The sequence below is a fragment of the Rhinolophus hipposideros genome (genome assembly GCF_964194185.1).
Source record: "Rhinolophus hipposideros genome assembly, chromosome: 22".
In the NCBI taxonomy this organism is placed as follows: Eukaryota; Metazoa; Chordata; class Mammalia; order Chiroptera; family Rhinolophidae; genus Rhinolophus; species Rhinolophus hipposideros.
The window spans coordinates 673,583-699,837 of record NC_138068.1 but is presented as its reverse complement, the minus strand read 5'-3'; the positions used below and the strand labels follow the sequence as shown (position 1 = coordinate 699,837).

At 60.2% G+C, this 26,255-nt stretch overlaps 2 protein-coding genes across 5 annotated transcripts; one reads left to right on the top strand and one right to left on the bottom strand.

Annotated features, from left to right (window-relative positions):
* The first annotated feature begins 3,630 nt into the window (after positions 1–3,630).
* BIRC7 (baculoviral IAP repeat containing 7) lies at positions 3,631–8,703 on the top strand. The gene is made up of 9 exons (XM_081033344.1): positions 3,631–4,538; positions 5,457–5,556; positions 5,844–5,925; positions 6,031–6,076; positions 6,902–6,974; positions 7,185–7,249; positions 7,416–7,487; positions 7,721–7,919; positions 8,596–8,703. Exons 1-8 carry the CDS (start codon positions 3,914–3,916, stop codon positions 7,912–7,914), a joined length of 1,257 nt encoding a protein of 418 aa, XP_080889470.1. The 5' UTR covers positions 3,631–3,913; the 3' UTR covers positions 7,915–7,919; positions 8,596–8,703.
* Positions 8,704–9,223: 520 nt separating this feature from the next.
* Positions 9,224–19,370, bottom strand: NKAIN4 (sodium/potassium transporting ATPase interacting 4). 4 transcript variants are annotated; one of them, XR_013992258.1, is made up of 7 exons: positions 19,230–19,370; positions 15,014–15,151; positions 14,724–14,804; positions 13,498–13,692; positions 11,071–12,286; positions 10,838–10,922; positions 9,224–9,792 (listed from the first exon to the last, which is right to left on the bottom strand). XR_013992258.1 is itself a non-coding variant. In XM_081033295.1 (7 exons), the coding sequence occupies exons 1-7, from the start codon at positions 19,281–19,283 to the stop codon at positions 9,783–9,785; spliced, it is 624 nt and encodes a 207-aa protein (XP_080889421.1). In that variant the 5' UTR covers positions 19,284–19,370; the 3' UTR covers positions 9,225–9,782. The 4 variants fall into 4 exon arrangements, 2 of the variants coding, with proteins under 2 accessions (XP_080889422.1, XP_080889421.1); XM_081033295.1 differs by having other exon boundaries at positions 9,225–9,792; positions 12,226–12,286; XM_081033296.1 differs by lacking the exon at positions 10,838–10,922 and having other exon boundaries at positions 12,226–12,286.
* Between the last annotated feature and the right edge of the window lie 6,885 nt (positions 19,371–26,255).

The window sequence follows — 26,255 nt, the reverse complement described above, 5'->3', positions numbered from 1 at the left end:
TGATTTTGTGTTTATACCCAGGCCCCCGCTGGGGTGAGGGGTGACAGTGGTGACTGGCTGGGGAAGTGGGAAGCTGAGATTGGTGCCAGGGGGTGCAGGGAGGCCCCAAGCCCTTTTTCCACGGGACATCATTTCACAAAACAAATGTAAAGACAAAGTATTAAGGATGTCAAGAGGGGTGCAACGCCGCGAAGCAGCCCTGGGTTGAGGGGCCCAGGATGCCATGAGGAAGCTCTCTAGCAGAGGTTCACAAAGAGGGAGGATCACAGGAGCCAGTGTGGCCAGAATGGGGGTGGAGGGAAACACTAGGACGGTAGACAGGGACCAACGTGACAAGGCCATGTACCAGAGAGCAAGAGCTGCAAGTGGCCCGAAGGGAGGGGCCTGGATGGCCAGGCCAGGTGCTTGTGAGGGCGGCAGGAATGAGGGTGAGCAGGGCCAGCCCTGGAGAGGGGACTGGGACCTGGCCTGGCTGGAGGAGCGTCTGGCACCTAGTGGGGTCCTGGGGAAATCAGGAAATCAGGTGGCTTCGGGCCTCTGATAGGAGAGGGTTTCGGGACTCACTGGGACCCTGGCAACATCAGGGCTGAGCCACTGGCGCAGCCAGGTTGGTGATGGGATGCCCTGGAAGGTGAGGAGTCAGGCTACTGAGAGACGCCACAGTCCTCGCCTGGAGTGGCCGTCCTGGGAAGGGAAGCCCTCCACATGGCATAGGCCTGCCCCTTCTCATGCCCACCATCACCGTCCCCTCCTGTCACGTGACGCATCCTGCCATTCTTCTGGGGAGCCAGCAGAGTCACCACTTGCCTGCTGGACCTATGCTCAACCCTGCCCCAAATAGTGCCTCCTTGTAAGCTTGAAAATCACGAGTGTGAGGCACTCAGAGAGACAGAAGGAGAGCCATAAGCCACTCACCCGCGGAGCTGTTCCTACGTGGAGTGGGGAATGCAGGCCGGCCCCCCTCCCTAGAGCCCCCCCCCCCGTGGGCAGTGAGCTCCCTGACCTGCCCTTCCTGAAGCTGACCCGACAGGCCCTGGATATCTGGGCTGGGTCTGGGGCCAGACAGAGGAGCTCCCAGCTCTCCAGGTGAGGCTCAGACGCTCAGTGACAGCAGGGCTGGCCAGCTGGAGGATGTCCTGGGCTCTGCAGAATGTGGGGCCGGAAGGCTGCAGCTTACCCGCCCTCCTCCCTGCACATCACGCCTCCCGCCTTCCATCGATCCCCGGTCTCCTGGCTCGGCTTCCAGGGGCAGCTGGGCTCAGAGTGGGCAAGGAGTGGGAAGGAGCCAGGCTCAGCTGTGCTGAATGGTCTTCAGGGAGAAGCCAGTTGTCCTGCCCAGGCCTGGGGCCATGCATGCCAGGAAATCACCTGATTTAACAAGCCTGAGGCCACGCGGCGGGGCCACCGGGCAGCCCTGAAGTGAAGGTGCAAACAATTGCACTCGGGGTCTCAGCTGGGTTAAGGTCTGGTGGGCCCAGCCTCAGCAGGTGGGGAGAAGCCCCGCTTGTAGGTGGGGGCGCAGCCTGTGCTGGGCCTCAGCTCAACTCTCCCCACGGCCCCTGCTGGCCTCTTTCTGGCTTTGCCCACAGCTCTGCCCCAGGCGGGCAGAGCCCAGACTGTTCACGGGCGCCATCATCCCCCAGCAGGGGTACCCATTGCAGTGACCCTCAGGAACACAACCAGTGTTGGTGCCTCGCCCGCTGCCTCTGGGTGCTTCCTGCAGGGACCCCAAATAAAGCACTTACACCCCAGTCTTTGTTTCTGGACTTGCTCTGGAGAGCTCACCCTAAGATTCCAGGGTGGAGCGGGAGGTACAGAAACAATCCTCTACGGGTGAGATGAAATAAAACCCATCCTTTCGCTCACTCCCCAAGCTTTTTTCCACAAATCTTTGAGATACTGTGGCCCAGGCACCATTCCAGGCCCTGAGGACCCCACCAAGAGCCACAGCACAGGTGATTCTCACCCTCCCACACTGAGCGTCTTGGCCACCTGTGATGACCCAGCCCAAACTATCTACCAGCTGTGCCCACTTATGCTGATGCTGCGAGGCTTCATCTGACTCCTGGTGGCAGCTGGAGAGACGGCTCCTTCATATTCATCAGCAAGGAGCCCAGCTGGTCACAGTGAGGTCCCTGAGAAAGTTTGGGCTGCCAGGCACCCATGGTGGGGGGCCCAGCGCCAGGTGGGTGCCCACTTCCTATCCCTTCAATCCACGTCTGCTCTTGCCCCATCGGAAGCCAGAAGCCTGTTCGGGGACCCCTAACTCACTTGCCTGCCTCCCTGTGGTCACTTGTCAGGATTTCCTGCAGGAAATCAGGTGGCTTCGGGCCTCTGATAGAGAGGGTGTCGGGACTCACAGGGACCCTGGCAACATCAGGGCTGAGCCACTGGTGCAGCCAGGTTGGTGATGGGACGCCCTGCAGGGTGAGGTGGCCGTCCACCCATGCCCCACCCCCGCCCCACGCCACCCCACGTGCCGGGGGTTTTGCACAGGTGCCAGCCGGTATATAGGAGCTCCGGCTACCAGTGCTCGGTCTGTGGTGCTCGTGCTGCTCCATGTGGGAGGTGAGTGAGGGCCGCTGGGCCTGGCAGTGCTGTGCCCGGGCTGGGTTACGAACCCCTCCTCCCAGCTCCTTTGGGACTGTAGCACTGCCCACCCTGCTGGACTGGCCCTGGAAACCCCGTCCTGCATTAGCAATGGCCCCGCATCGCCTGGTTTCTCTTTTCATTCTTAACTAACTTGTTTTTAAAAGGCTGACGCACTGACAGCCCGAGTGGGCTGGTGGGATGGCAGCCACGGGGAAGAGTGTGAGGGATGAGGAGTGGGGGCCAGAGAAGGGAGGGTTATGGGGACAGGGGCCTCACACCCCATCCAGTCTCCCTGTCCTCCCTTCTCCACCAGAGGCTTTATGTCCTTGGGACCCCGCCCTGCCCACCTGTGAGCTCCAGCTCCCCTGAACTCATATCCCTTCATCATCTTCCCTAACTGTTGGGCTGGGGCACTGGGGCCCCTCAACTTGGGCTGCTTGGCAGAGACCATGTGGTTGTGTCCAGGTCTGAGGGAAACCACTCAGGGAAGGGGGGCACCCCACATGGCCAGTGGCTTTGACCTGGGCCTGAAGCAAGTGCAGGTCCCAACCCCAGCCCTGCCCTCCCGATGAGGAGCCAGGATTCTAATTCAAATGGGAAAACTGACCTTGAAAATGCCGAGCCCCAAAAGATCCTCCCTGAGGCGAAGGAAGCTTAGGGAGGTGGTGGCCCACTCAGGACTAGTCCCCTCCCCAAAGCCTTGGGAACCGGGAAGGGTGCAGCTCCATCTGGGCCCCTCTCTGTGGCCTGCGGTGAGAACTGACCATGGGCCTGCTGAGTTACCCTCCCCCGCTCTGCCTGCTAGGCATAGGGACGTCTCAAGGCCCCTTTGGCTCCAGGGTTCAGAGCAGGAGGACATGTAGGTGACCAAGTCTAGGCCCAGGCCCAGCCCTTAAGTACACACCCCTGTGTCCTCAGGCTGCCGGTCATCTCCACCAGGGGTGCACCCCGCCCCTCCCCTCCCCTCTCCTCCCCTCTTCTTTCCCTCCCCTCCCCTCCCCTCCCCTCCCCCACCCTCCTCTCCCCTCCCAGGCAGTACTTCCCACACAGTTACATCACCTGGAACCTTCTGCTTCCAGAGGCTGATCCTGGAGGGAGGTCTGGGAACTCCAAGCTGCCAGCATCCAACATCACCACACCTACAGCACCTCTCCTCCCTTTCCCCCACGAAGCTCCTGGAGCCAGTGCCAGCCCTCTACCTCTTTGAGAAGGGTCTCCAGGCTCTCACCTGTCCCTCCTTGTCCCCAGAGACACTGCCTGCCCCTGTGGACTGGAGGGAGACCTGTGGCCCCCACCACTCCAGGCCCTGCCCGTGAGCCCCATGACACACCCCCACTGTAGAGAGCCCTTGATGCTGGCTGCCACCCTGGCCCCTTCCAGAAAGCGACAGTTCCCCTGGCCCCTCCCCAACCTGGAGCACTGCCCTGCCCTCTTCTCCCAGCTGTTTGGGGCAAAAGCCACCACTGACCCCAGGCAGGGCCCGGGGGCCAGGAGCTCTGAGGCATGCTGGGTGGGCACGTTCCAGGACTGGCTGTCCAGTGGCCTCACCACCGCAGTGGAACTGGTCGGGGCTGGAGTTTCCTCCATGGAGCTCGAGGATGTGACCCAGTGCTGGGGCTGGGGCCCAGAACGGAGTCACTGGGCAGCTAGAGGCAGCCCCACACGGGGGCACCGTGTACCCCACGCTCCATACGGCCATGTCCTGGGCTGGGGTAATGCGACTGTCCCATCCTGGGGAGGCTGGGGCTACATGGACAGGTTGACGGGCCAGCGTCAGCTCCTGATGGAGGAGGAAGAGGTGGGGAGGGCCGGGGCTGCCCCATCTGCAAGGCCTGCCTTCCCCGAGATGGGCTCCCACGAGCTGAGACTCGCCTCCTTCTGTGACTGGCCACTGACTGCTGTGGTGCGGCCCAAGCTGCTGGCCACCGCAGGCTTCTTCCACACTGGTGAGTCCTGTGGGCCTGGGTGCCAGTCAGGGCCCTTTTGGACTGAGGGAGCCCAACCCCCACAGCAGGGAGGCTCCAGGCCTGATGAAGATGGGGGCAGGGGGTCCCACAGCCCCTCACACCTGCCCCCAGCTCTGGAGTCTCTCAGGCACGTGCTCCAGACTGTAATGAGTGCACTTGGGGAGGGGCCAGAACACACAAGACAGTTGGGCCCTGGCACGGTGGTCAGTGGTGGGACAGTTGCAGCCAGGAGGAGGAACGTCTATGGGTCCCCTAGGGGTCCAGGGACAGGCTCTCAGAGGTCTGGTGGTGGGATTTGCCTGTAGCAGCCATCATCTGCCATCTGCACCAGGTGACAAATCTGTAGATAGTGGGGAGTGAAGTGGAGGTGAGGGCCACCAGGGGATAGAGAGGAGAGGGGGCCCCCTGCCACCCAAATGGAGGTTTGAGCTTGGCAGTCAGTGTCCCCTTCTCTCCATCACTGGGAAACTATCCTGGGGAGGTGGCACCTGGGTAGAGGTGATGGGGGAGGGGTACTTCTATCCCCTGAACCTCCAACGTCACCTGACGCTCCAGGCCCCAGGGCTTGCCCCCCCCTCACCGCCTGCCTTCCTGTGAACGATGTGAATGCCCACTCCATTCCTTTTACGAATGTTCTCAATCCTGGCTAGCTAGTGTCCAGACATTGTTCTCCCTATTTCACATTTGAGGAAATGGGTACGCATGAAATCTGAGAACAATGCTGGGCAAGGTGGGTGACAGAGTCCAGTGAGAGCCCCAAGGCTCTCGATTGACCTCAGCAAGCCCCTGCCCCTTAAGGAAAGCCATCTGGGAGCCCCTGTCTCCAGCCTGGGGGACATACCTGGCCTAGCGGGAGCAGCTGGGTGTGGGCAGGACCAGTATCTCTGCTCCCTCCAGGCCAACAGGACAAGGTCAGGTGCTTCTTCTGCTATGGGGGTCTACAGAGCTGGGAGCAAGGGGATGACCCCTGGACTCAGCACGCCAAGTGGTTCCCCAGGTAAGGGCCCTGTGGGACTCCTCTGTCCTGGGGGTGTCTGTTCTCAGGGATGGGGACCCCTCTGGGGACGGCACTTTCGCTGTTTCTTCCTTGATGCTCAAAAGAGGTTTCTTCCAAAATATCCTTCTCAGCAAGTGCCCACCACTCAGGGAGCCCCAGAGAACTGTGGGGCAGACAGGAGCAGAAGGCGGGGCCTCGGCCCAGGGTCTTCCCAGGGCTTGAACTTGACTGGGAGGTGGTTCTCTGGCAGCCCATGCCCGTGGGGCTTCTGAACTCACTTTCTTTAGGTGTGAATTCCTGCTCCAGACAAAAGGAAGGGACTTTGTTTGCAGCGTCCAGGAGTCTTATTGCCACCTGCTCAGCTCCTTCGTGAGTCCTGCTGCTCTTTAGGGCTGTGGGGTTCAGGTGGGGGGATCCCTCCCACCCCTGCTCCTCCATCTACTCAGGGCATAGATGTTCTCTGGCTCATTCCAGAACCCATGGGAAGAACCAGAAGACACTGCTCCCAGCACCCCCTCAGGTGAGCCGTGGCCCATGCTCTGCTCTGTTGGGCACCTGCAGCCTGCACTGTGGCCAATGCCATTGGGTGTCCCCCTGACACTGGACAGCAGGGAGAGTGAAGGCTGCTTGGCCGGATGTGAGGGTGCTGCCTGGACTTGTTTCACGGGGGCTGCATGCAGGCCATGTGTGTGTGTGTGTGTGTGTGCACACATGTGTGTGTCCAAGGCTCCAGCTGAGGCCAAAGCAGTGCCCTGCAGCATGGACATAGCCAGTCCCAGTGCAGGTGACATGAACACGGAGAGTAGTGCACCAGGTGTCCTCTGCTGGGGTGGCCACCAGCCACAGCCCAAGAGCCGACCCATCTGCAGTCATGAGTCCACAGAGAGCCAGCTGCTCTGAGCTCGGCTCCTCAGGCCCAGGCCTTGTGGGGCAGGAGGACGAGGGGCTCCAGGGTTCAGATCCTGGCTCTTCTCTCCAACTCTAGAACAAGGAACTTTTGCTCTCTGAGCCACATGCTCTGAGTTGTCAGGTGGGACAGTGCCAAGCCCATCTGTGATTAAACAGGGTCCATGGGACGCCTGGGAACAGCTCTTGGCACTGGGGCTCTGTCTGTGGTGGCTTTGCTGGCCGTTTACTGCTTTTCCCGCTTGGCAACACCTCTGGGAACAGAGCCCCTCTCTAGGGGGTCTGATTCTTCACTGCACCTCCATGTCACGGACGCTGATGGAGTGGCTGTGATGGGAACAGAGGCCTCTTGTGCTGAGGTGGCCCTTGTGACTGGCCACAGCAGTGGCTGTGTGTCTCTGTCCCATGACCCGGGCCCCAGACTCCCCTTGCTTTGCAGAAGCCAGGGGTGGCCTGGCCGGGGTGGTCTGCGTGCTGCTGCTGCCCAGCGGTGTGGGTGGCTCTCCCAATGGGTGTGGTTGGGGTCAGGTGCAGTGGATGTGCCACTAGGCAGTGCCACCATTATGTCCATGTCACAACTGGCAGCCGACCTGCTCCAGGAAGAGGCTGAGGGCTGGGCGGCAGGGGTCAGAGGTGCCTCTGCTCTGAGCTCAGTGCCCACCGCCCTCCTGCTTCCTGTCCTGCTCATCACTTCTGGGCACAGCCCCCTCACTGCCCCACAGTGTCCAGCAGACACAGCATGTGTGGCTACTGCAGGAGAGGCTGGATGGGCACAGCATTGTGCAGGGTAGGCTGCGGGCATTCTGAAAACTGAGGGAGGAAAGGTGTCAGGAGCGTGGGCTGGTACTGCCGCCTCTGTCGGAAGCGGACCTCGCGGGGGCCAGCTGTCTCTGGGCCTATCCTCACTCTCCCCTGGGGGTCTAGGTCTAAAATCCATTCCTAATTGCCCACAGCTCCTGTCCACCCGGGCCCTGAGCTGCCCATGCCCAGAAGAGAGACCAGGTCAGAGGGTGGCAGGGAGCCAGGTGAGGGCAGGACCCACCTGGGGGTGGGGCTGGCTCTTCTGCATCCTGGGGTGGGAGGGGCGGGCGCTCCTGGGGCTAGTTGATGCCAGACACTGTGTGTGGCCCCAGTCCCCCTCCCCCATTGGCCCAGTACAGAGGGTGAACAGGGTGTGTGGCGGTGTCACAGGCCCTCCGTCTTAGAGGAGCCAGGTGGAGCCCAGGCCCATAAGTACCTGAAGGTTTTGAGCCCCCAGGAGTCCGGGACACAGAGGAGCAGCTTCAGCGCCTGCGGGAGGAACGGACCTGCAAGGTGTGCCTGGACCGCACTGTGTGCATGGTCTTCGTGCCCTGCGGCCACCTTGTCTGTGCCGAGTGTGCCCCCCACCTGCAGCAGTGCCCCATCTGCAGGGCCCCCATCCGCAGCTGTGTGCGCACCTTCCTGTCCTAAGCCAGGTGAGCACAGCTGTCTTGCTGGGCCAAGTAAGCATTTGGCCACAGCGCTGCCTGCAGGCAGGTCCCAGCCTGGCCTGACACGGGTGTTTCTGAGATGTCAGATGGGCCTGGACAGGGACGCCAGGCTTGCGTGGACACTGCAGTCCTGGGGCTGGCCCGGCGCTATAGGGACCCGAGATGGCAGGAGGCAGCACTTCCTCCACCGCAGCCCTGGCACGTGCCCAGCAAGCCCGTTACCCCCCTTAGCTTCTTGCTCTGAACCTTCTTGGCACAGCTCTCTGGGGCCACGATTTGGCTTGGGCACATTAAACCACACCTGGGGGGCACATCTCCACCTTGATCTTCCTCATGGTGGGGGTAATGCCTCCTGTCCAGCTGGGCACCCAGGGCTGCAGCCATGCCAAGGGGACGATGGCATTGGAGGTGGGTGGAGAATACACAGGTGTGGGGTGGGGTGGGGGGCCTGGTTATAAGGAAGGGTTTGGGAGCCCAGGCTGTGGGCGGTGTGTGTGGGAATGGGGTTATCACAGCAGGAGGGCAGGAGCCAGGCCTTCTCAGGGCCTGCGTGCCCCATGGTCCCCCCACGAATCCTCCAGGACTTGACCTGGCAGGGAAGGGAACTAGCTGGGGCTCAGGGTCCCTGCCCGAGGACTGGGAGCTGCTGCTTCATCCCCAGGTGCCACAAGTGTGGCCTCCGTGTGGGCGCCTGCCTGGCTTAGCCTGTCCTTTGGACACACTCTGACCGCCTGATTCCTGACCCACAGCCCAGGTTGGACGACAGAGCTGCGGTGGCTTGGCGTGGGGGTGGGGTGCTTTTTCCTGTTTGGATGCTTTGGAAGATTCATAATAAAGTGCTAGGTTTTACTGATGGTGCCGGCAGCCTGTGTTCCAGAGCCGCCAACCGCCCCCCCCTCCGGCCTCCAACAGCGTCTGTCCCAACCCCCTCCCCCCCTCCCTGCCTCTCCTCACCAGCAGGGCACCATCTAGTCAGCCCACTCCAGGCCATTTCCCCAAAGGCTTCCTCACATTCGAGGACACCCCCTTCCATCCCCTTCTCTTTCCCATTCTTGTCAGCGTTTTAAGGAGTCTTAGAATCCACTTGTGAAGGCCACTTCTGAGACTGAACCTGTAATTCCCCACCAAGCCTGGCCTTTTAGGGAAGATGGCTTATTACCTACTTGGTTCCTTCGGGACGCTGTAGCACTAGTTGCTCAAGTCGCCTCTTGGGAACAGTTCCAGGGCCATCAGAAGGAAGTGCCTGGCCCTGCAGGAAGAAGGGGCTGGGCTCTTGGCCCAGCCCAGCCCTCCACCCAGGGCTCCATCAGCCGAAGCACCTGGGGTGGGGAGGGCGGCTGTGCCTGGCAAGAACTCAGCACTGTGAGCAGTGTTTAGTCAGGAACCCCCTCGTGGAGGGCACATGGGCTCCCATTGACCTTCGAGGTAGGGTCACTTTCCTGTCTCTGGTCCCTGTAACCCTGTGGCCAGCCCCTCCCTTCAGCAGTGTGTACAGCCCAGGACCAGCACCCGAGGAAGGGGCTCCTTGGACAACAGTCCCAGGCCTGCTGTGGACCGAGCGTGGTCCCAGAGCTGCTGGACACAGGAGATGAGGTTTTCCTTGGTCTTTTTTTTTTTTTTTTTTTTAAGAAAAATGCAATTACAAACTCCTTTGAAGTTGCAGCCATCTTGGCCTGCTGCTGACTGGCTACTCCAGCCGGTGTCCACTTGCTTGACCTGGTGCAGGTGCTCTGGCCACCCGCAAGGCCCCAGGAGCAGGGAGGCCCGGGGAGTCCCACTGCCTGGAGGCCCCTCGCCATCCACATGGGTCAGAGGCTGGAGGCAGGAGCAGGACTGGTGCTTCCTCACTTACGCAGGCCTGCAGGGGCAAAGGGGTTGTGCAGGGGTCAGAGAGCCCCTGAGGAGCTGATCTGGGCAGAAAGAAGGTTCAGGCAAGCTGCAATCATCAGGGATACTATGCCCTCTTCCTCTGGAGAGATCAAAATGCAAATGGGACAAAATCCAAGGGGGAGGGGCTTTGGCAAAGGGGTCAGGGGTGAGGGACTGGGGTTTCCACCTGGGCAGGTCAGGCCTTGTCCTCAGACCTCTCGGTGGGATTTGAGCGGGGGTGGGGGGACTCCACGGCTAGAGGGAAATCCTGAGTCCTGTCCAGCCCAGTGTACTCTTTCAGAGTGCCATGTGACCCCATGTACCATGCCCTGGTTCGCGAGCCTGGGTGAGGCCTCTCCCTGTTAGAGATGCTGGATGCCTGCTACCTCCGGTGATGGTGGACCTTCACTTGTAGGGTAGAAAGGCTGGGAGGCTGCCCAGAGGGCCAGGGTCCCCAGGACATGACGGCAGGTGAGGTCCTAAAGGGCAGACTTATCTCTAAGGCATGGCTAGGACAATGGAAGTACAGCTCTACTGAGACGACCACCAGCCACAAATTGTGACACCAAATTTCAGCTCACACAAGGGACAAGGCTGGTGACAGAGGCCTAGGCACCCTTCCCCCCAGCCTGGGGTGTGCAGGGCGTGGACACTGCTCTTCACAAGAGGAAAAGTCTCTTTCTCCAAAGGTAGGAAAACAACACCCAAACTTCCTGCCACAGTGAGATGTTGCCTGTCTGGCAGGTGGCATGCCCCCTAGTCTCCCGTACAAAATCGGCTTAGATCCAACTCCCATAGTCTCTGCTGGGCTCCGAGCTCCAGGGTGTGGGGGCCAAGCCCCATAACCTCTGCACCCCTGTCCCCAGCCCAGAAATGCATGGAACAGGTCTCAGAAAAGTGGGGGACAGATGGACGATGGATGGATGGACAGACAGGCAGATGCCTGGTGAGGCTGCCTAAGGAGAGAAGCCTCGTGGCTGTGCTGACCTGACTGGCCAGGCCCAGCTGGGGGCAGGCTCTGCTGCCATACTTACAAGTACGCCTGCTTGAACAAGAGGCTGGAAGGCTTTTCAGTGACATGGTAGAGAGGAAATGGATCAAATCCACCAATGAAATCAACTGAAAAAAAATCAAGACCCAAATAAAACAAAACCCAAGCAATGGAAAAGATGGCAGATGGAGAACACAGACGCTCATGCAGTGATGGCAGGGGCAGGGGCAAGCGGAGGGGACTCGGGAGGTGACACCACCCCAGGCTGCCTCAGACCTGGAGACAGCGCTCTCTGGGTGATACATAATGCAAGTGACTTCCAGGGCGAAATGTTCCAATGGACGCTGGCACGCTCAGCCGGGGGCAGTGGCCTGGGGAGCTCGGATCCTCTGAGCCTGGGGGTTGGCGGGCTGCACCATGCCCTGCAGGCCCTCCCGGTCACGCCCCCGTCGTGTTCACACACATTACTCACCCGCCCCTCGGAGCAGTCTGCACAGCTAGTGGGTGGCAGGGGCTTTCTGGGCAAAACGAATGTGTTTCTGAACCCCCAGCCTGGCTCCCGTCCTAGAATGTTTTAATGTGACCAACACATGAAGCCCTTTTGTTTCCTCCCTGCCAGCTGCGTTCTGAGAGATGGTCGGGTGGCCATGCAGGCAGAGGGCTGAGGGGAGCGGGGGCTGGTCTGGGAACGAGCCTGGTCTCTTAGCCACAGATGCCACTTGAACAAATGGACTGCCCACCCCAGAGCCACCTGATCCATGGGACAGAGGCTCTAAATTCTGGTTCGATTCGGACCCCAGGGGAGGGTCTGCCCATGGGTGTTGCCAGTCCCTGCCAGCCTGGCTTTGTCCTTGTCTGCAGAGTCCTCCCTCGAGACGACAGTCGGGGCCTGCGAGGGCGGCTGAGTTGATGCTGCATATCAGAGGAAGCTGAAGGGGGCTCACAGTGGAGGGCAAGTGAAAATGCTGCTCAGAGGGGTCCAGGCCAGTACTGAGGACCTGGGGGGACGCCCAGCCAGCAGCGCCCAGTTCTCAGCTGCGAGGAGGCAGAGTGTCCTGTTCCCCGTAGGTCTGAGGGCTCAGCCTGCCACCTGCAGCAGCTGTGGGGGCTGTGGGAGCCAGCCCTGCAATATGGGAGCCTGTAAACCTGCAGGTCTTGGGGTGAGCCGACCTCTGATGCCGACAGCCTGGGACCCCTCCTTATCTCTTTTCAGGTGGCTGGACCATGCCCCTCTCTGCTCAGGCCAGGATGCCTGTGGGCATGGGGACCCATCTAAGGGGAGGGGTGTCAGGCTGCTCACAGCAGGGCAGGAGAACTTGGAGACACCACGCTGAGGCTGGCGCTCTGCTCCCCTCTCCCTCCCCCCCGTCTGGCAGGGCAGGGCCGGGTCTCCAATGGGCTTCGCAGGGAGCCTGCAGGCCACACACTTACAACTGTCTTCTTCCTCGGTGAAAACACTGACCACGTAGCAGGCATAGGCGAAGGCCACCAGCTGAAAGACACCGAGAGGCCAGGGTCAGGACACCAGCTGAGCTGGAGGAGCGTCATCACGAGACGTGGCCCAGCAAGTGTCTGACTTCCCCAGTAGGGCTGCCAAGGCCCCTGCAGGTGAGGGCGCGACGCATGGGTGAGGGCCTCCAGGGTGTGACTGCTGACCACTGGACAAGTGAGCCCGGAAGATGACCAAGCCCTGAAGGCAGAGGCCCCTCACTGGAGAGGCTCAGACTTCAGGGGAAAGAGGGCAGGCCTGCATTAAACCCCCCAGGACCTCCGGGCACCAGGCCTCCAGGAAGAAAGGGCTCCAGCTGAGACGCAGGTGGGCTTGCATTGCGCATGGCCTGACCCCTTTACACTTACGTGAGGTGTGGACACTAACCATGTGATGAGTTACTCCTGAGCATGGCATCTACCACCATCAGGGAGCTGCCTTCTCTTTGATGAGAATGAGGGGGACCAGCCCTGACTCAACCAGGGCTGCCAGACATGCTGGAAAGCTCAGGCTTGTGCCCCCTATTCTTCATGGCCCCCCTCCTTCTGAGGGGCAGGACTGTCTCCTTGCAATTGGAGCACAATCTTGAGAAGCCTTCCCAAACTGCGTGGGCCTGGAGGGGAGGGCGCCCCCTGCCGCTGAAGGAGCCTGGGGCCCGGGAGCTGGCCGTGGTGCTGAAAGGCCTCCTGCAGCCCTGCTCTTCCTAGGGAGAGGGTGCTGGGGAAAATGCCCCACTCGCCACACCTCTGCCTTCCCACAGCCCCTCCTGTCCATCCTCCCAGGTCCCGCTGCAGCTCCGTGGAGCTCTTCAGAGGCCTGCAGGGCCTGCAGTCCCCACTCTCCCAGCACTGGGTGCTCAGCCGGTTGGAGCTCTTGGGGTTCCTCCCCTACACACACAGCCTCCAGGGCTGGGAGGCGGCAGACTGCAGGAGCCCCAGTATCCCCAACTCCACAACATCACGAGAACAATCAGGTTCTGTCCTTGTTTCAACCTCATGCTGCCCTTGGGGTCACAGTGGGACCTGAGCCCATTTTACAGTGCAGGACTCTGAGGCTCCGATGGCTCAGGACACACAGGCAGGGCGTGGCGGTGTGAGTCCTTAACCTGTCAGGCAGGGAGGGGTGAGGAAGGATGCCCTACCCTGGCAGAGGACGGCACGGCCCTCTGGGTGAATCCCCTCCCCTGGCCCTTCACGCCCCTCCCCCACGCTCACCGCCACCAGGATCTGCAGGACGCTGTGCAGGGCTTCCACGTAGCTGTGCTCCAGAATGCAGCTGACGCCCGGCACCAGGGCCTGGCCACCGGAGGGCTGGAAGCCGGCCACTGGCTCCTCTCGTTGACAGCCGGGGCCATGCTCACGCCACCAGGAGCGGTGCCGGGAGAGGTTGAAGGTCAGGAGCTCGCTGTCCTGGGAGAAAGGGGGTGGCACCAGGTTAGCACTAGGGAAACCACCAGCCCCCACTCACCACAGCCCAGCAAGGGCTCCCTGAGAAAGGCGAGGGGTGCCCTGCTCTCCTGCCTCTCCTGTCCGGGGACCCCTTGGGCTCCAGCCATGAGGGGCAGGGGCACCAAAACACTTCTAGCTGCTCCCCAGATAGCCAGGCCTGGCTCTGCTTGCCGCCAGCCCTCAGCTCACACCCCCTCCTCTGGGAAGGCCTCCATGCCCAGGACAGACCCCCAACAGTGCATTCTCAGGTGCCCTGAGCCCCTCCTTCATGTTTCGGGCCAACGCTCCCATTTTGTGTGTGTTACATGTGTCTGGCCCAGGTGTGGCCCCAGGAACTAGGGGCCAGTCAGCTCTGTTGACTACCACACCTGGCACCTGGAGCCAAACCCCCGCCCCACTCCTGGCTCTTTGAAAACCCACTTCTGAGCTTCACACAAGGATGAAAAAAAATGCTATGTGCAAAGTGCCCCCAATAGCCGCTCAGGCAGGATTTGTTCACCAAGGACACTCCTGGTGAAACAGGGCGTGGAGTGGTCCCCCCACCCCCATACCCTCTCCCGCCCCTACTACAGGAGGGACCGGTGGACTTCATCAGTGTTTGAAAGAGTAGAGCAGCCCAGAGGGCAGGAGAGTAGCGTTGCTCTGCCTGGCCTGGCCCCCCAAGGTGGTATTCCTGCCTGCACACCTCTTCTAGGGCTGGTCTTTCTGCTCCCTGGCCCCCAGCCCTTAACTCTCTTTCCAGGTGCTGCCCAGGCTCTGAGGCCCCCTCCTCCAGGAAAACTTCCCTGGTGCCACAGCCCCTCATCCATCCATCATTCCCCAGACCTTCACTGAGTCACTGCTGTGGGTCAGGATTGTTCTGGGCGCCAGGGACAGAGCCAGGAGCAGACCCAGCCCCGACTCTGTGTGTGGGGGACAGGTGACGGAGGCATGCAGTGCCCACAGTGGCCACGCCCCCTCCATTTGCATGCGTCTCCCTCTACTTCACTCACCTTGGAGAGGCCCCCCACTTCCAGGTAGAAGCAGATGATGAAGACGTTCCATGTGACCCAGATGGCCGCCCACACAGCGTACTAGGGAGACAAAGGCAGGCACAGCCGGGGAACTCGCTCTGAGGGGGGCACCCTGCTTTAGCCTGGTGGTCTGGGAAGATGGTGTGCGGCTAAAATCCTGGCCTTTCTGGGTGTTCCAGTAGGTTCTAGGGCAATATGCTACTGGAGGGCCCCATGCTGGCCAGCCAGCCCAAGTGCCCGCAGCAGAGGGCCCAGCGCAGAGGACTCACCAGCACGATGTAAGGAGGCCGGTACTGGATGGTGCCAAAGAGCCCCAGCACGACCATGACGATGTGGGTGAACGTGGCCAAGATGGGTGCCCACTGGTAGCCCAGGAAGTCGAACACCTGACGCTCCAGGGCAGTGACCTAGGGCAGGGGCAGCGTGTGAGGGGCAGAGAGCCACGAAGCACTCCTGCCTCATGACCCCCTCGAGGGCCTGCTGCGGTCCTGGCTTTTCCAGCAGAAATCTCCAGACAAGTCCAATGGCCCTGACACCTCTCCTCCGGGCATTCCTTCTGCTTTGAAAGTTCCTCTTGGAGAAACCCTCACCCCCAGCTCCTCCTTCATCTGGAGAAAGAGAACTGGGGTGGGGTGGGGGCTGCTGGATGTACGGGGGTGGAGGGGCACACAACAAACACAGGAAAGGAAGAGCACACAGCACAGCTTCAGTTTGCTGGGCTCTCTTTTGTGCTTTGGGAACAAGGGGTGGGGGGGCAGGCAAGGCTGCTCCTGCACTTTGAGGCCATTCTCACCCCTCCAGCTCTGTAGATGCCAACCCCATAGGAACGGCCGACAGAGGACCAATTGGAGGAATCAGATGCCTAAGGAACTTGATGTTTTATATGTAGGGAAACTGACTGTTTCTGAGCTGTCATGACTCCAGACAGCATTCATTCATTCATTCATTCATTCATTCATTCATTCATCGTGTTTGTGGACCCATCACACATGCTGGTGTAGAGGAAACACTGGGAAAAAATACGAAGGAATCCTCTGCATCCAGCAAGGGCTGGAAGGGACCTGTCACATTCTGGAAAGAGCTATGGAGGGAGGACAGCCTCTGGGCAGCATGGCTCCCGGGGGGCTCATGGCTGCATTCCACAATTTCACTGAGGGCCCATGGTGCACCCAGTGCTCTGTCAGCACTGAGAGAGCTAGAGGCCTGCCTGACCCAGAGTGACCTCTGATGGGTGGGTGGTGGGTCACCTGCTGAGCTCTGGGACTGGGGGAGCGCTCTGAAAGGTGGGGGAGGGAGGGGCCAAGCAGTCGCCAGGCGTTACAGGGAGAAATGAGAGTCTCCTCACAGCTGGTCATCACACACCCCTCCCCGAGATTGGACAGCTGAAACCAAGGTTGGGCAGAGCTGGGACACAGGGTGGAGGCAGGATGGTGCACCCAGGAGCAGCCTCCACCTCCCACAGGGCCCCCCAGCACTGTGACTGGGGACAAAGTCCAGCAGGGTGAGCCTTCGTGGATTTCCCTGGGATCCCTGGGCCTGCTGGTCACAAATGCCCCGACCTCAGCCAGAGCACTCGGCCCTTTCCCACCTCAGCGCCCCTCTGCTTGCTCTCGATCTGTGTCCTGGAGCCCTCGTGGGACCCCGACCAGCCCCGAGAAACAGCTGCTATGGGGCTGTCCTGGCCACTGTCAAGGTCATTGTGGATGGCCCCAAGGGGGTGGCAGCTATTTCCAGGAGGTCTTGTGCAGGGGGACGTTCCAACCATGTCCTTCAGGGATTGGGGTCAGCCCTAGGAGACAGCTGGGCATGGGGAGCGGGAGCAGGCCTGCACGCATGGCATGGAGAAATTGCCCATGGGTGAGCCCCCCAGGCTCTGAGCCACTTTCCCTCATGTCACAGCTCGTCCTGCCCACAGGCCTGCCATGGGTTCCTCTAGACAAGTCCACCTAAGGCTGTGACTGCAGCTAGGAGGTGGTGGCCTTGCTCCACCCTGAGAGGCTGGAGCGAGGCCCACCATCTCCCAGGACAACCAGGGCCAGCCAAGAGGCTGTGGGGAATCTCAGACACTCCTGGCTGTTTGAATTCTGCCTGATTTTACCCCTAGAGCCCAGTGCACCCAGCAGAGTGGGCTCATGGCCTGGACTGGATGAGTGTCTTGTGTGCCCTTGTTAATGGCTAAATCTGAGAGGTGGTCTCCGGGGGCTGCTCCTGGAAGGGAGGGCCTGCAGCCTGGGCAGGGTGGCCAGCACGGGCAGTCTGTGTGGGGGCGTCTTTCTGTCTTTTCCGTTTCTGAGCCAAGATACCGGAAGGCTCGGGCTATGGCCATTCTCCAGGCGGGGGAGATGAGCGCTGTCAGCTACTCAAACCCTTTGCTAAGTCCTTGCCCCCTCCTGTCACCATGGTAGGGCACAGCCAGGGAAAGCGCCTCGAAGCTCGGCAGGCTCAGAGCCGGCAACGTTCACGCTGTTCTTCAGAGATGGCTCTGAGAAGACATGCTCAGGCCTTTGTCCCGTAGCTGGGTAACGAGGAAACTCTCACGCTTGTCAGAAGAGAAAAGAAAAGCCACAGTACGCCCCCTCGGCTTCCCCCAGGACTCCTGCCCCCCACACAGTGACCAGAGTGGTGGGTGATGTCAGACCTTGTCTTACTCTGCCATCCCCTCCACCCGGCAAAGGAGGGACAAGGGACGGCCAGGACAAAAGGCTTTTCACAGCTCCCTGCTGGCCTTGTGGGGACACAGCTCTGGCCAGGCCCTCGGGCTCGCCTGGCTGAGACTGAGTCTGCCAGAAGCCCCTGGCCCAGGGAACCCTGCAGCCCTAAGCCAAGATAACCCCTCCCCCTTAGCTGCCGCCAGATGTCCAGGGGTGTGCGGGGGGCCGCCTGTCTGTCCTCTGTCCACTGTCCACTTCAGAGGTTAAACAGGCAACATTACCAGACCTGACCCCTCCGAGCCCAGAGGCCACGCCCCTCACCCAGTACATCCACTTCTCCTGCCTGGAATCCCAGCCACTCGTCCACCCCAAGTGTCTCCCACACACCAAACTCAACACATGGAAACCAAACCACAGTCACAGCACCCCCAAAGCGCTGCTTCCTGATGTCCGGACACCACCTCCTAAGGGGGTTCCTGCCCCTGAAGGAGCCTCCCACCTAAAGACAACGTTTGCAACAGCCCTTACTGCCCGTGGAACAGTTGTTGGCCCTCATAGCCTTTTGTAGGGTAGGGCCTCTCTCAGCCTCACTGCACAAACCCTGGAGACCGCCCCCTTCCCTCCGTGCTCCCTGTCACCCCACCCCTCAGGCTTCCACAGCAGAGCCTGCCCCACAGGGAAACTCCGGCAGCTTCCTCCAGGCGGGACACACAGGGCAGGGTATCTCAGCCGCCTGCCAGCCCTGCCAGTCCTGCCCCCAGGCAAAGGACAGGACAGCAACCCCTGCCATGAGTGCAGGAGGACTTTCTGCTCACAGCTTCTCTGACGCAGCCCCTCCGTCCTCCTGGACGACCGCCCGGCCCAGCTGAGCCAGAGCAAAGGCAGTGAGGCCTCAACAAAGCGGCACTTCCTTTTGAAGACCAGAGACCCAGGGGCCCGGTCCTGTATTAGCCCCTCCCCCAGAGCAGCGGACTCTGGGAATGGGTATGACCTGGCAGCCTGGAGCTCCAAGAGCAAAGTGGAAACTTGGCTAAAGGATGGCCAAGTTCTCCACAAAGCTCTGTGTCCAGCTGCCCAGCTAATCCCGGACACAAAAGACACTCCAATGCAGGCCTGGACACTGGCTCCAACGCCCCTCTCCTCTCTCCATCTCTCTGGGGGGAACCCTCCTCCAGCGTGGGGGACGCCAGGGGAGGGCAGGGCCAGGCTCACACTCCCCGCCCAACGCACACTCACACACACGCTCACACTCCCCATCTCCCAAGCACCCCCACCCTGTGGGCTGTCAGGCCTCAGAAAGGGAACTCCGCTGTTCACTCGGGGCCTGGCGCTCGCTCGGGAAAGGGAACACTCGCACACGCTACTTGCATGCGCACTGGGAGACACACACGCCTTTCCTGACACGCGCGGACCGCTCCCGCAGCAGCGCTCCTCCCTGACCGCGCCGCGCCCACGGGACTTGTTGAATCCCCGTGCAAGGCGCGGGCGACAGCAGCATCCAGGCGCCCTGCCCGAAGGCTTTTGTTCCGCGCGGGCCACTTCCAGCCTCTCCCCGGCACCTGTCCCTGCTGCTAGGAACACTGCGGCCGCCCCAGCGCGTGCACACACAGCGGGATGCGCAGGGCTGGCAGTCGGGGCCGGAGGGGCCTAGGGCACTGGCTTCCCACGCCCCCCCGGAGCGGAGGCGAACTTCGGCCGTAGGAGCCCGCGGACCCAGCCATCCCCTGCGCGGAGCTCCCGCAGGCTGGCGCGGACCCTGGGCTTGGGGCAGGGACAGTGCCCGGATCCCCTAGCGCGCTGGAACTGCGCGGTCCGAGGAGAGGCCGCCACTCACCAGCTGGAAAGTGCAGAGGACGATGAGCGTGCAGCGGCCGGAACAGCAGCCCATGGCGCCGCCTCTGCTGTCTGGACCCGGAGCCGCCCGCGCGGGGAGCCCAGAGTCCAGGCCCGCAATCCTGCAGCCCCGGCCCCGCCCCCGGCCCTCGCCCCCGGCCCCCGGCCCCCGGCCCAAGCCCCGGCCCCGCCCCCGGCCCTCGCCCCCGGCCCCCGGCCCCCGGCCCAAGCCCCGGCCCCGCCCCCGGCCCTCGCCCCCGGCCCCCGGCCCCCGGCCCAAGCCCCGGCCCCGCCCCCGGCCCTCGCCCCCGGCCCCCGGCCCAAGCCCCGCCCCCGGCCCAAGCCCCCGGCCTCGCCCCCGCCCCCGGCCCCGCCCCCGCCCCCCAGCCCCAGCCCCCGGCCCCGCCCCGGCCCCCGGCCCAAGCCCCGGCCCCGCCCCCGGCCCCAGCCCAGCCGCAATCCCGTTGGCCCCCACCCGCCAACCCCCGCCCGGCCTCTGGCGCCGGACGCGGCCCGCGATCTCTGGACCTCGGCAGAACCTCGCCACACTCCGTGGCGGCCCCAGACCCCACCTCGCGGACTCGTGACCGCCGCGGGCCGGGTCTCACCCCTCAGCTCCGCTACTCCTGGCCCTCGGCCCCTGGCCTTTTCCCTGTTCGGCCCCTCCCCACCGCCCCGGGTCCCCGGTCCAGCTCCGCCCCCTTGGAATAACAGCTGTGCCTCGTCTCTCTCTTTCTCTCTCTCTCTCTCTCTCTCCCATCCTCCTTCCCACCCTCCCTCTCCCCCACCCCCCACTCGCGGCCTCCGGGGACTTCGCGCCAGCTGGGGAGGAGCCACGGGACCCTTTGTTAAAGGGGCGATGGCGCGTCTTTGGCGGCGCGGAGCAGAGGGGCTGCCCGCTGGCCCCAGGACAGACGCAAGGCCACCCTACCCGAGTCCAGGATAAGGATAACCAGCGGCTCCCCTCCCCCACGGAACCTCCTGCCCCACCACACCTCTTGCATGTGTCCTGTCCCCTGGTGTGACCCCCTCCCCATCAACCTCCTCCCTGGTGGGGCCCCAGGTGTCAAGAGCTCAGAGGTACCCCGCCTGGGAGTGACCACCAGGTATAGGAAGAGGGACAGGCTAGCCTACCAGGAGCCCTCCTGCCCAGGGAACATGGGGGGCCCTAAGGCCAGGTGTGCTCTGATTGTGACTAGGCCAGGGTGCTTTCAGGCCTGAGGGGAAGGGATTCCAGAGAGACCTGGGTTTGCTGGCAGCCAAGCTTGAGGCCTGGATCCTGTGTGTGGCAGTGGGAAGACTAGGGGAAGGCCCCCTGGACAGAGGTGAGAGGGAGGCAGCTTAGGTGGGTCCAGAGTCTTTGTGCACAGCTGGGTTGGACTTATCCCGTCCGCCATAGGAAGCCACTGGGGTTCCAGGCCAGGGTGAGCCATGGTCACCCTGTCCTCAGAAGAGGAACCTTGTTCTCAGAGGCAGGAGACAGTCCTGGTCAGGCCTCAGAGGGGTGGGTACTAAGCAGAGGGACACGTGGCGGGGGGAGGGTCTCCACCAGGTGAGGAACATAGGCAGTCTGTCTGGGACAGCCCAGCAGGGGCCCTGCAGCCTTGGGCAGTTGCTCTTGGTTACAGTGGCCCAGGGCCAGAGGATCCCAGCGCCTCGGTGACCTGGCCCAACAGCACCACCAGGAAAGGGCATGTGCAGAGCGCTTGCTGGAATCCGATCCTTGGAGCTCTGGGAGCCACTCTTACTGGCCCCTTTACCAAGGAGTCAGCTAAGATCCGTTTCCTGCAGCAACCCCAACCCTCACCTGCTCACTGGGGTTTACAAACCACCAGAGGCGGATTACAGGCAGCAGGAAACTGCAACAAAGTGAGTCATAACCAGAGAACAGAGGTGGGCTGTCTCCAGGGTCCCCCAGGCACCCCCCCCCAAACCAGCGAGGGGCTGGGGGACACTGACAGGAGTCTGACACTTGGCAAGGCTGCCTCAGTCATCAGAATGAGGCCAGAATGCCAACAGGGCCCATGGACTAAGCAGGGACTGCAAATCAAGGGGAAGCCCTGCTTTTCAGGTCTGGGGACAGAGCTGGGACAGTTAGGGGGCCTTCTACAGGGCAAAAACCAGACCCTGTGAGGACGAGCATGGGGCCATTTCTTCCCGGGAGGGGCAGCCTCACTCAGAGAGCTGCAGGACTGAGCTCCCTCTGACCAGGACTTTGTGTGTTCTTTCTTTTTTCTTCCATAATGAACCTGGTGTATTAAATTGCTGTGGCAACTGTGACAATTTATTACAAACTGGGTGGGCCCAAACAGCAGAAATCTATTGTGCCACAGTCTGGAAGCTGTAAGTCCCAAATCAAGGTGTGGGCAGGCCATGCCCCCTGGACGCCCCAGGGGAGGGCATCCTTGATTCCCGCTCTCATGGTCCTAGTGGCGCGTGGCTTGTGGCCCTACACTCCAATCTCTGCCTCTGTCCTCTGCGTGCCTCCCATAAAGATGCTTGTGATGGCATTTAGGGCCCACCTAGGTAATCCGATCTCTCACGTCAAGGTCCTTAACTCAGCCACATCAGCAAAGACCTTTCTTCCAAATTAGGTCCATTCACATGTTCCAGGCATTAGAACATATCTTTTGGGGCCGCCATTCAACCATTACACTTGAAGAGGATGGGCTGAGGTTCTGGGGTGCTCTCCTACACTCCCATCCCACCCATCCAGCAGAGCGGCTGGAACAACAGGATAAGCGGGTCTGCACCCCATTCCTGGGCACTGCCCCTGCACGGGAGTTGCCTCATCACCATGGAAACATCTGCAGGGCCCCTGCACCACACTGCCATGTGCACAAAATCTCCAGGTGACACTGGAGAAATTTCTATCAACAAACACTCTCAGAACATGTGGGGCCTGAGCCCCACAGCTACACGGCAGGGACAGTCTGACCCCCACCGGACCTGGTGGGAGGCAGCCCGTGGACGGCGGTGTGGGCTCTGCTCTTCCTTTGAAAGAATATTTGGTCCGTTCCAGTTCACGGCAGAAAAGCAAAGGGGGGCGGCTCCAACATCTCCATCCTGAAAGGAAAGACCTCCACTGATAACAGTGTTCAGATGCACTTCCCACACGAAAGGGCTTGCACCCCTGAACCCACCTCAGCTCCCCACACGGAAAGCTCACCTCGCCCCATGGAGTGTGGAGATGGGCCTCAAAGTGCAGATGTGTGGGCCGCCTGCTCTCCAGTGTCTTGCCCTCTGGCTCCCCAACACCTCACATTGCTGTTTGGGGGTCCCTAGAGTTCCAGAAACCAGCCTCCTGCAGGGCTCCAGGGCTGGAGCTCCCAGATGCCACAGGTCAGCACATTCCACTCCTTGGCCTCTGATTGGCTTAGGGGTGGACCCACGACCCAAGCTAGTGACTCTCAGGCTTTTGGCTGGGATGCTGGTACAAAGCCACGTTCTCCCGCTGGATGCACACAGGGAGTTTGCAGCCTTGGGACCTTAGGATGAAAGTGGAACTGTAGAGCAAAGAGACAGAGAAAACCGTCCTTGGCAATGTTGTTGTGCTGCTGGATCAAGCCTCACCTGAAGCCACTTACCACTGGCCTTTTCATCACATGAGCCAATCACTTTCCTTTGTTTTTAAAACCATTTGGGGTTGGGTTTTATGTCTCTAGCAATTAGACTCTGGAAAGATTCCCGACTAAGATAGACGTAGGAGGGGCTGAGGTGGGGTGGTGGGGTCCTGACTGCCATAGTCCCAAATCTGAGCCAACAGGCTGGTAATCTGAGAAGCTGGCCCAGTCTCAATACATTCTTGGCTGTGACTCCTTAGCTTGTGTGACCAAGTGTCACCCCGCACAGCTGCAAGTCCCTGGGTGTTTTAGGACAGAACGACAGGTTGGGATTTCCAGCGACACTCGCGCTGCTGCAGGGAGCACAGCCTCTCAAATGAGCAGGGTCACACGTCCCAGCTCCTCCCATTTGTCATTTCCTTCTGTCACAGTCCCCAATTCTCCCTGTGCATCGGTCAGAGGCAGCAGCAGAGGGGCCACAGGCCCTCTTACGTGGGGCTGTGTCTGAGCGCTCAGCAGGCCCGGGCCAGGAGATGGGCCTCTCGGCCAGCAGACCTGAACCAAGCCCAGGCTCTGGTCTCCAGATGTGGGGCAAAGCTCTTTCAGGAAGCAGCTGGCAGTGGAAGGTGATCAACAGAAGACACAAATGGGCAGAGGACAAACAGGAATCAGGAGGGGATGGACGCTGCCCAGTGCACGTGTGCCTGGCCCCGCCACCATTAAGAAAATGAAAACTCACATGTGCTGCTGGCATGGCGAAGACAAGCAGCTTGATGATGCCCGGCCTGGCAGAAGTCGTAGGAAGAGCCACGCTCACATCAGCGCTTGGGTACCAAGGCCTTGGGGACAATTTGGGAGGATCTGCCAGAATTCAGCCAGAGCTTCCACTTCTGGGGGCCTACGCCAGAGATCATTGCACAACCGTGGGGCTGAGGCAACATAGTAGCAAGAATGGTAACAGTGATGACAACGGAAGGTACTTAGAGAAATTACAATGTGCACCTGCAGCCAGAGGCTGACAAGGGAAGAGCTCCTTGGAGCAGGGTGCGAAAAGTGCCACAGTCCATGTTTTGACGTGGGAAAATCAGCCTGGCAGGTCCAGCCCTGTGTGGCTCCAACTGTTTCTTCAGGCTCTGCCACCCCTGCCAGAGCTGGTGGACCCCCTAGACCTGCTGACCAGGCTGTGGGGCCCCCACGGGGCCACTGACAACCAGCGCTCACAGCCCCACAAACTATTTCTCTGTTACTTGCAAGTGTTTGGAAACAAACCAGCGTGGTTCTGGCTCTGAGACTGGGGCTGGGTTTCGGATCAGAGCGCAGGATGGGCCACTCCACCAGGCCCGAATTCCACTCGCCCTCCTTCTGCTCTGAGGACAGAGCAGAAGCTGGGTGCAAACCTTGGCTCCATACTTACTAGCTTTTTGACCTTGGGCAAATTACTTCATTGTTGTGGGCCCCAGTTTCTTCCCTTGAACAGTGGGTTCATCTCAGAAAGAGTACGCAGGTTTGCTGTGTGGCTTAAAGGAGGCTTATCGAGCCCAGGGAGTGACTTTTGGCAAGTGCTCAGGACATGTGGGCCCCTGGTCTGAAAGGGGAATTGGAGACCTCCTTTCACAGATGCGGAAACTGAGTCCAGGAAAAAGTCACGCTTTTGCCCAGGCCCCACAGCGACTTCACAGACCACCTGCTCTCATGCCTGGCTGGCAGTGGCTTCGTTCCTGTTCCTCTTGTGAGGCCTGGCTAATGCCAGGAACCCTCCAGCTCTGTGCAACCATTGACACTGAGGCTTTCGTTTGGCTGCCCTTGAATTCCCTTCTGTTTTAATCACATTGAGAACTTCGGGATCCCCGGGGAGGAAACCACAAAGATGATCACATTACATATGATAACTGAAAATTAATGGGCTGCTGGCAGTTCTGAGAGTACAACAAATGATCCCCATGTTTTGGACGGAGTCATAAAATGCTTTCCGTCTGCCTGCTGCCGCACTCTCCGCTGCATTGCCCAGACTCTGCCTTTGTGCATGAGCATGTAATCTTCTCTGTCACGTGGTCACCGACTGAGCCTGAGACCACAGAGCAAGGCAGAGGCTGCCGCACAGGCTCTGAAGCAGTAGGCCCGCCATGTCCTTGGAAGGGCCACCCCTCTAGTCTTGGCTCTCTAGGTGGCCATAGCCCCAGAGCTCCCATAGCCTGGGGTGGGTGGAAGGTTGCCTTTTCAGAAAACTGATCAGAAAACTGGAAATCCAGCCTCCACTGCTTGTTTGGTGTAGTCGGTGCCAAATGTGCCCTTTCCAGGAATGCCTTCCCTTTTCCTCTTCTCCTTCTCAACACCTCATCCTTCTCAGCCTGCCTCCTCCAGGAAGCCCACTGTAACTAACTGATCCAGCACTCGCCTCTCGCTCTCTGAACCCGTGGAGCCTACACAGGCACAACCACAGGATCTGAAATCTACACCGATATCTGTGTTGTCTCATATTACCACCTGTGTAGACCCTATTGGTGCTTCGTCCACACCATCTCAGCCCTTGCCATTTCTGTGAGTGCCAGTGGCTTCTTACTGCAGGAACTGGTGACTCTTCCCGTGGGGTGGCCCCGGACGCAGGAGGGTGCTTATGCTCAGCTGGGCACAGGGTAGGCTGGAAGTGCTGAGGGGTAAGGTAAGCACTCAGGTCACTCAACCAGTGATGGAGAGAAGGCAGATTAAACTACAATGAGATACCACTTGGTACCCACTAGACTGGCTGCAATAAAAAGACTGACAAAAGCAAGTTTTGACAAAGATGTGGAGCGACTGGAACTCTCAGACCGCTGGTGGAAATACAAAATAATACAAGCATTTTGGAAGGCGGTCAGTTTCTTATAAGGTTCAACATACACCTACCCCATCACCCAGCACTTTTACTTCTAAGTAATTAAGTGAGAGACATAAAAAATATGCCCACAAAAAGACATGTACGTGGGTTTCAGGGCAGCTTTATTCATAATAGCCAAAACTTAGGAATGAGTCCAGTGACCATTATGTGAATGGATAAATGAAATGGTATTTTCATTTAGTGGAATAAAAAGGAATGAGGCACTGATTCGTGCTACAATGTGGATGAACCCTGGAAACATGATGCTGAGTGAAAGAGTCAGACACAGAAGGTCACATATTGTACGATTCCATTTATATGAAATACTGAGAATAGATGCACACAACATGGGTGGGTCTTACAACCATCGTGTTAACCGAAGGAAGTCCTAAGTACATAGCGCACGTCTCATTTATGTGACGTTCTAGAACAGACAAAGCTGAGGTATGAGGCTAGACATGAGAACAGCGGCTGCCTCCGATGGAAACGTTCTGTAGCTGATTGTCGTGGAGGTTACGCTGGGCATGCGTTTGTCCAAACTCACCGAGCTGTACCAGTCGTGGAATGTAAAAATGTTTATACTTGACCATCCCAAGTTACACAGATCCCT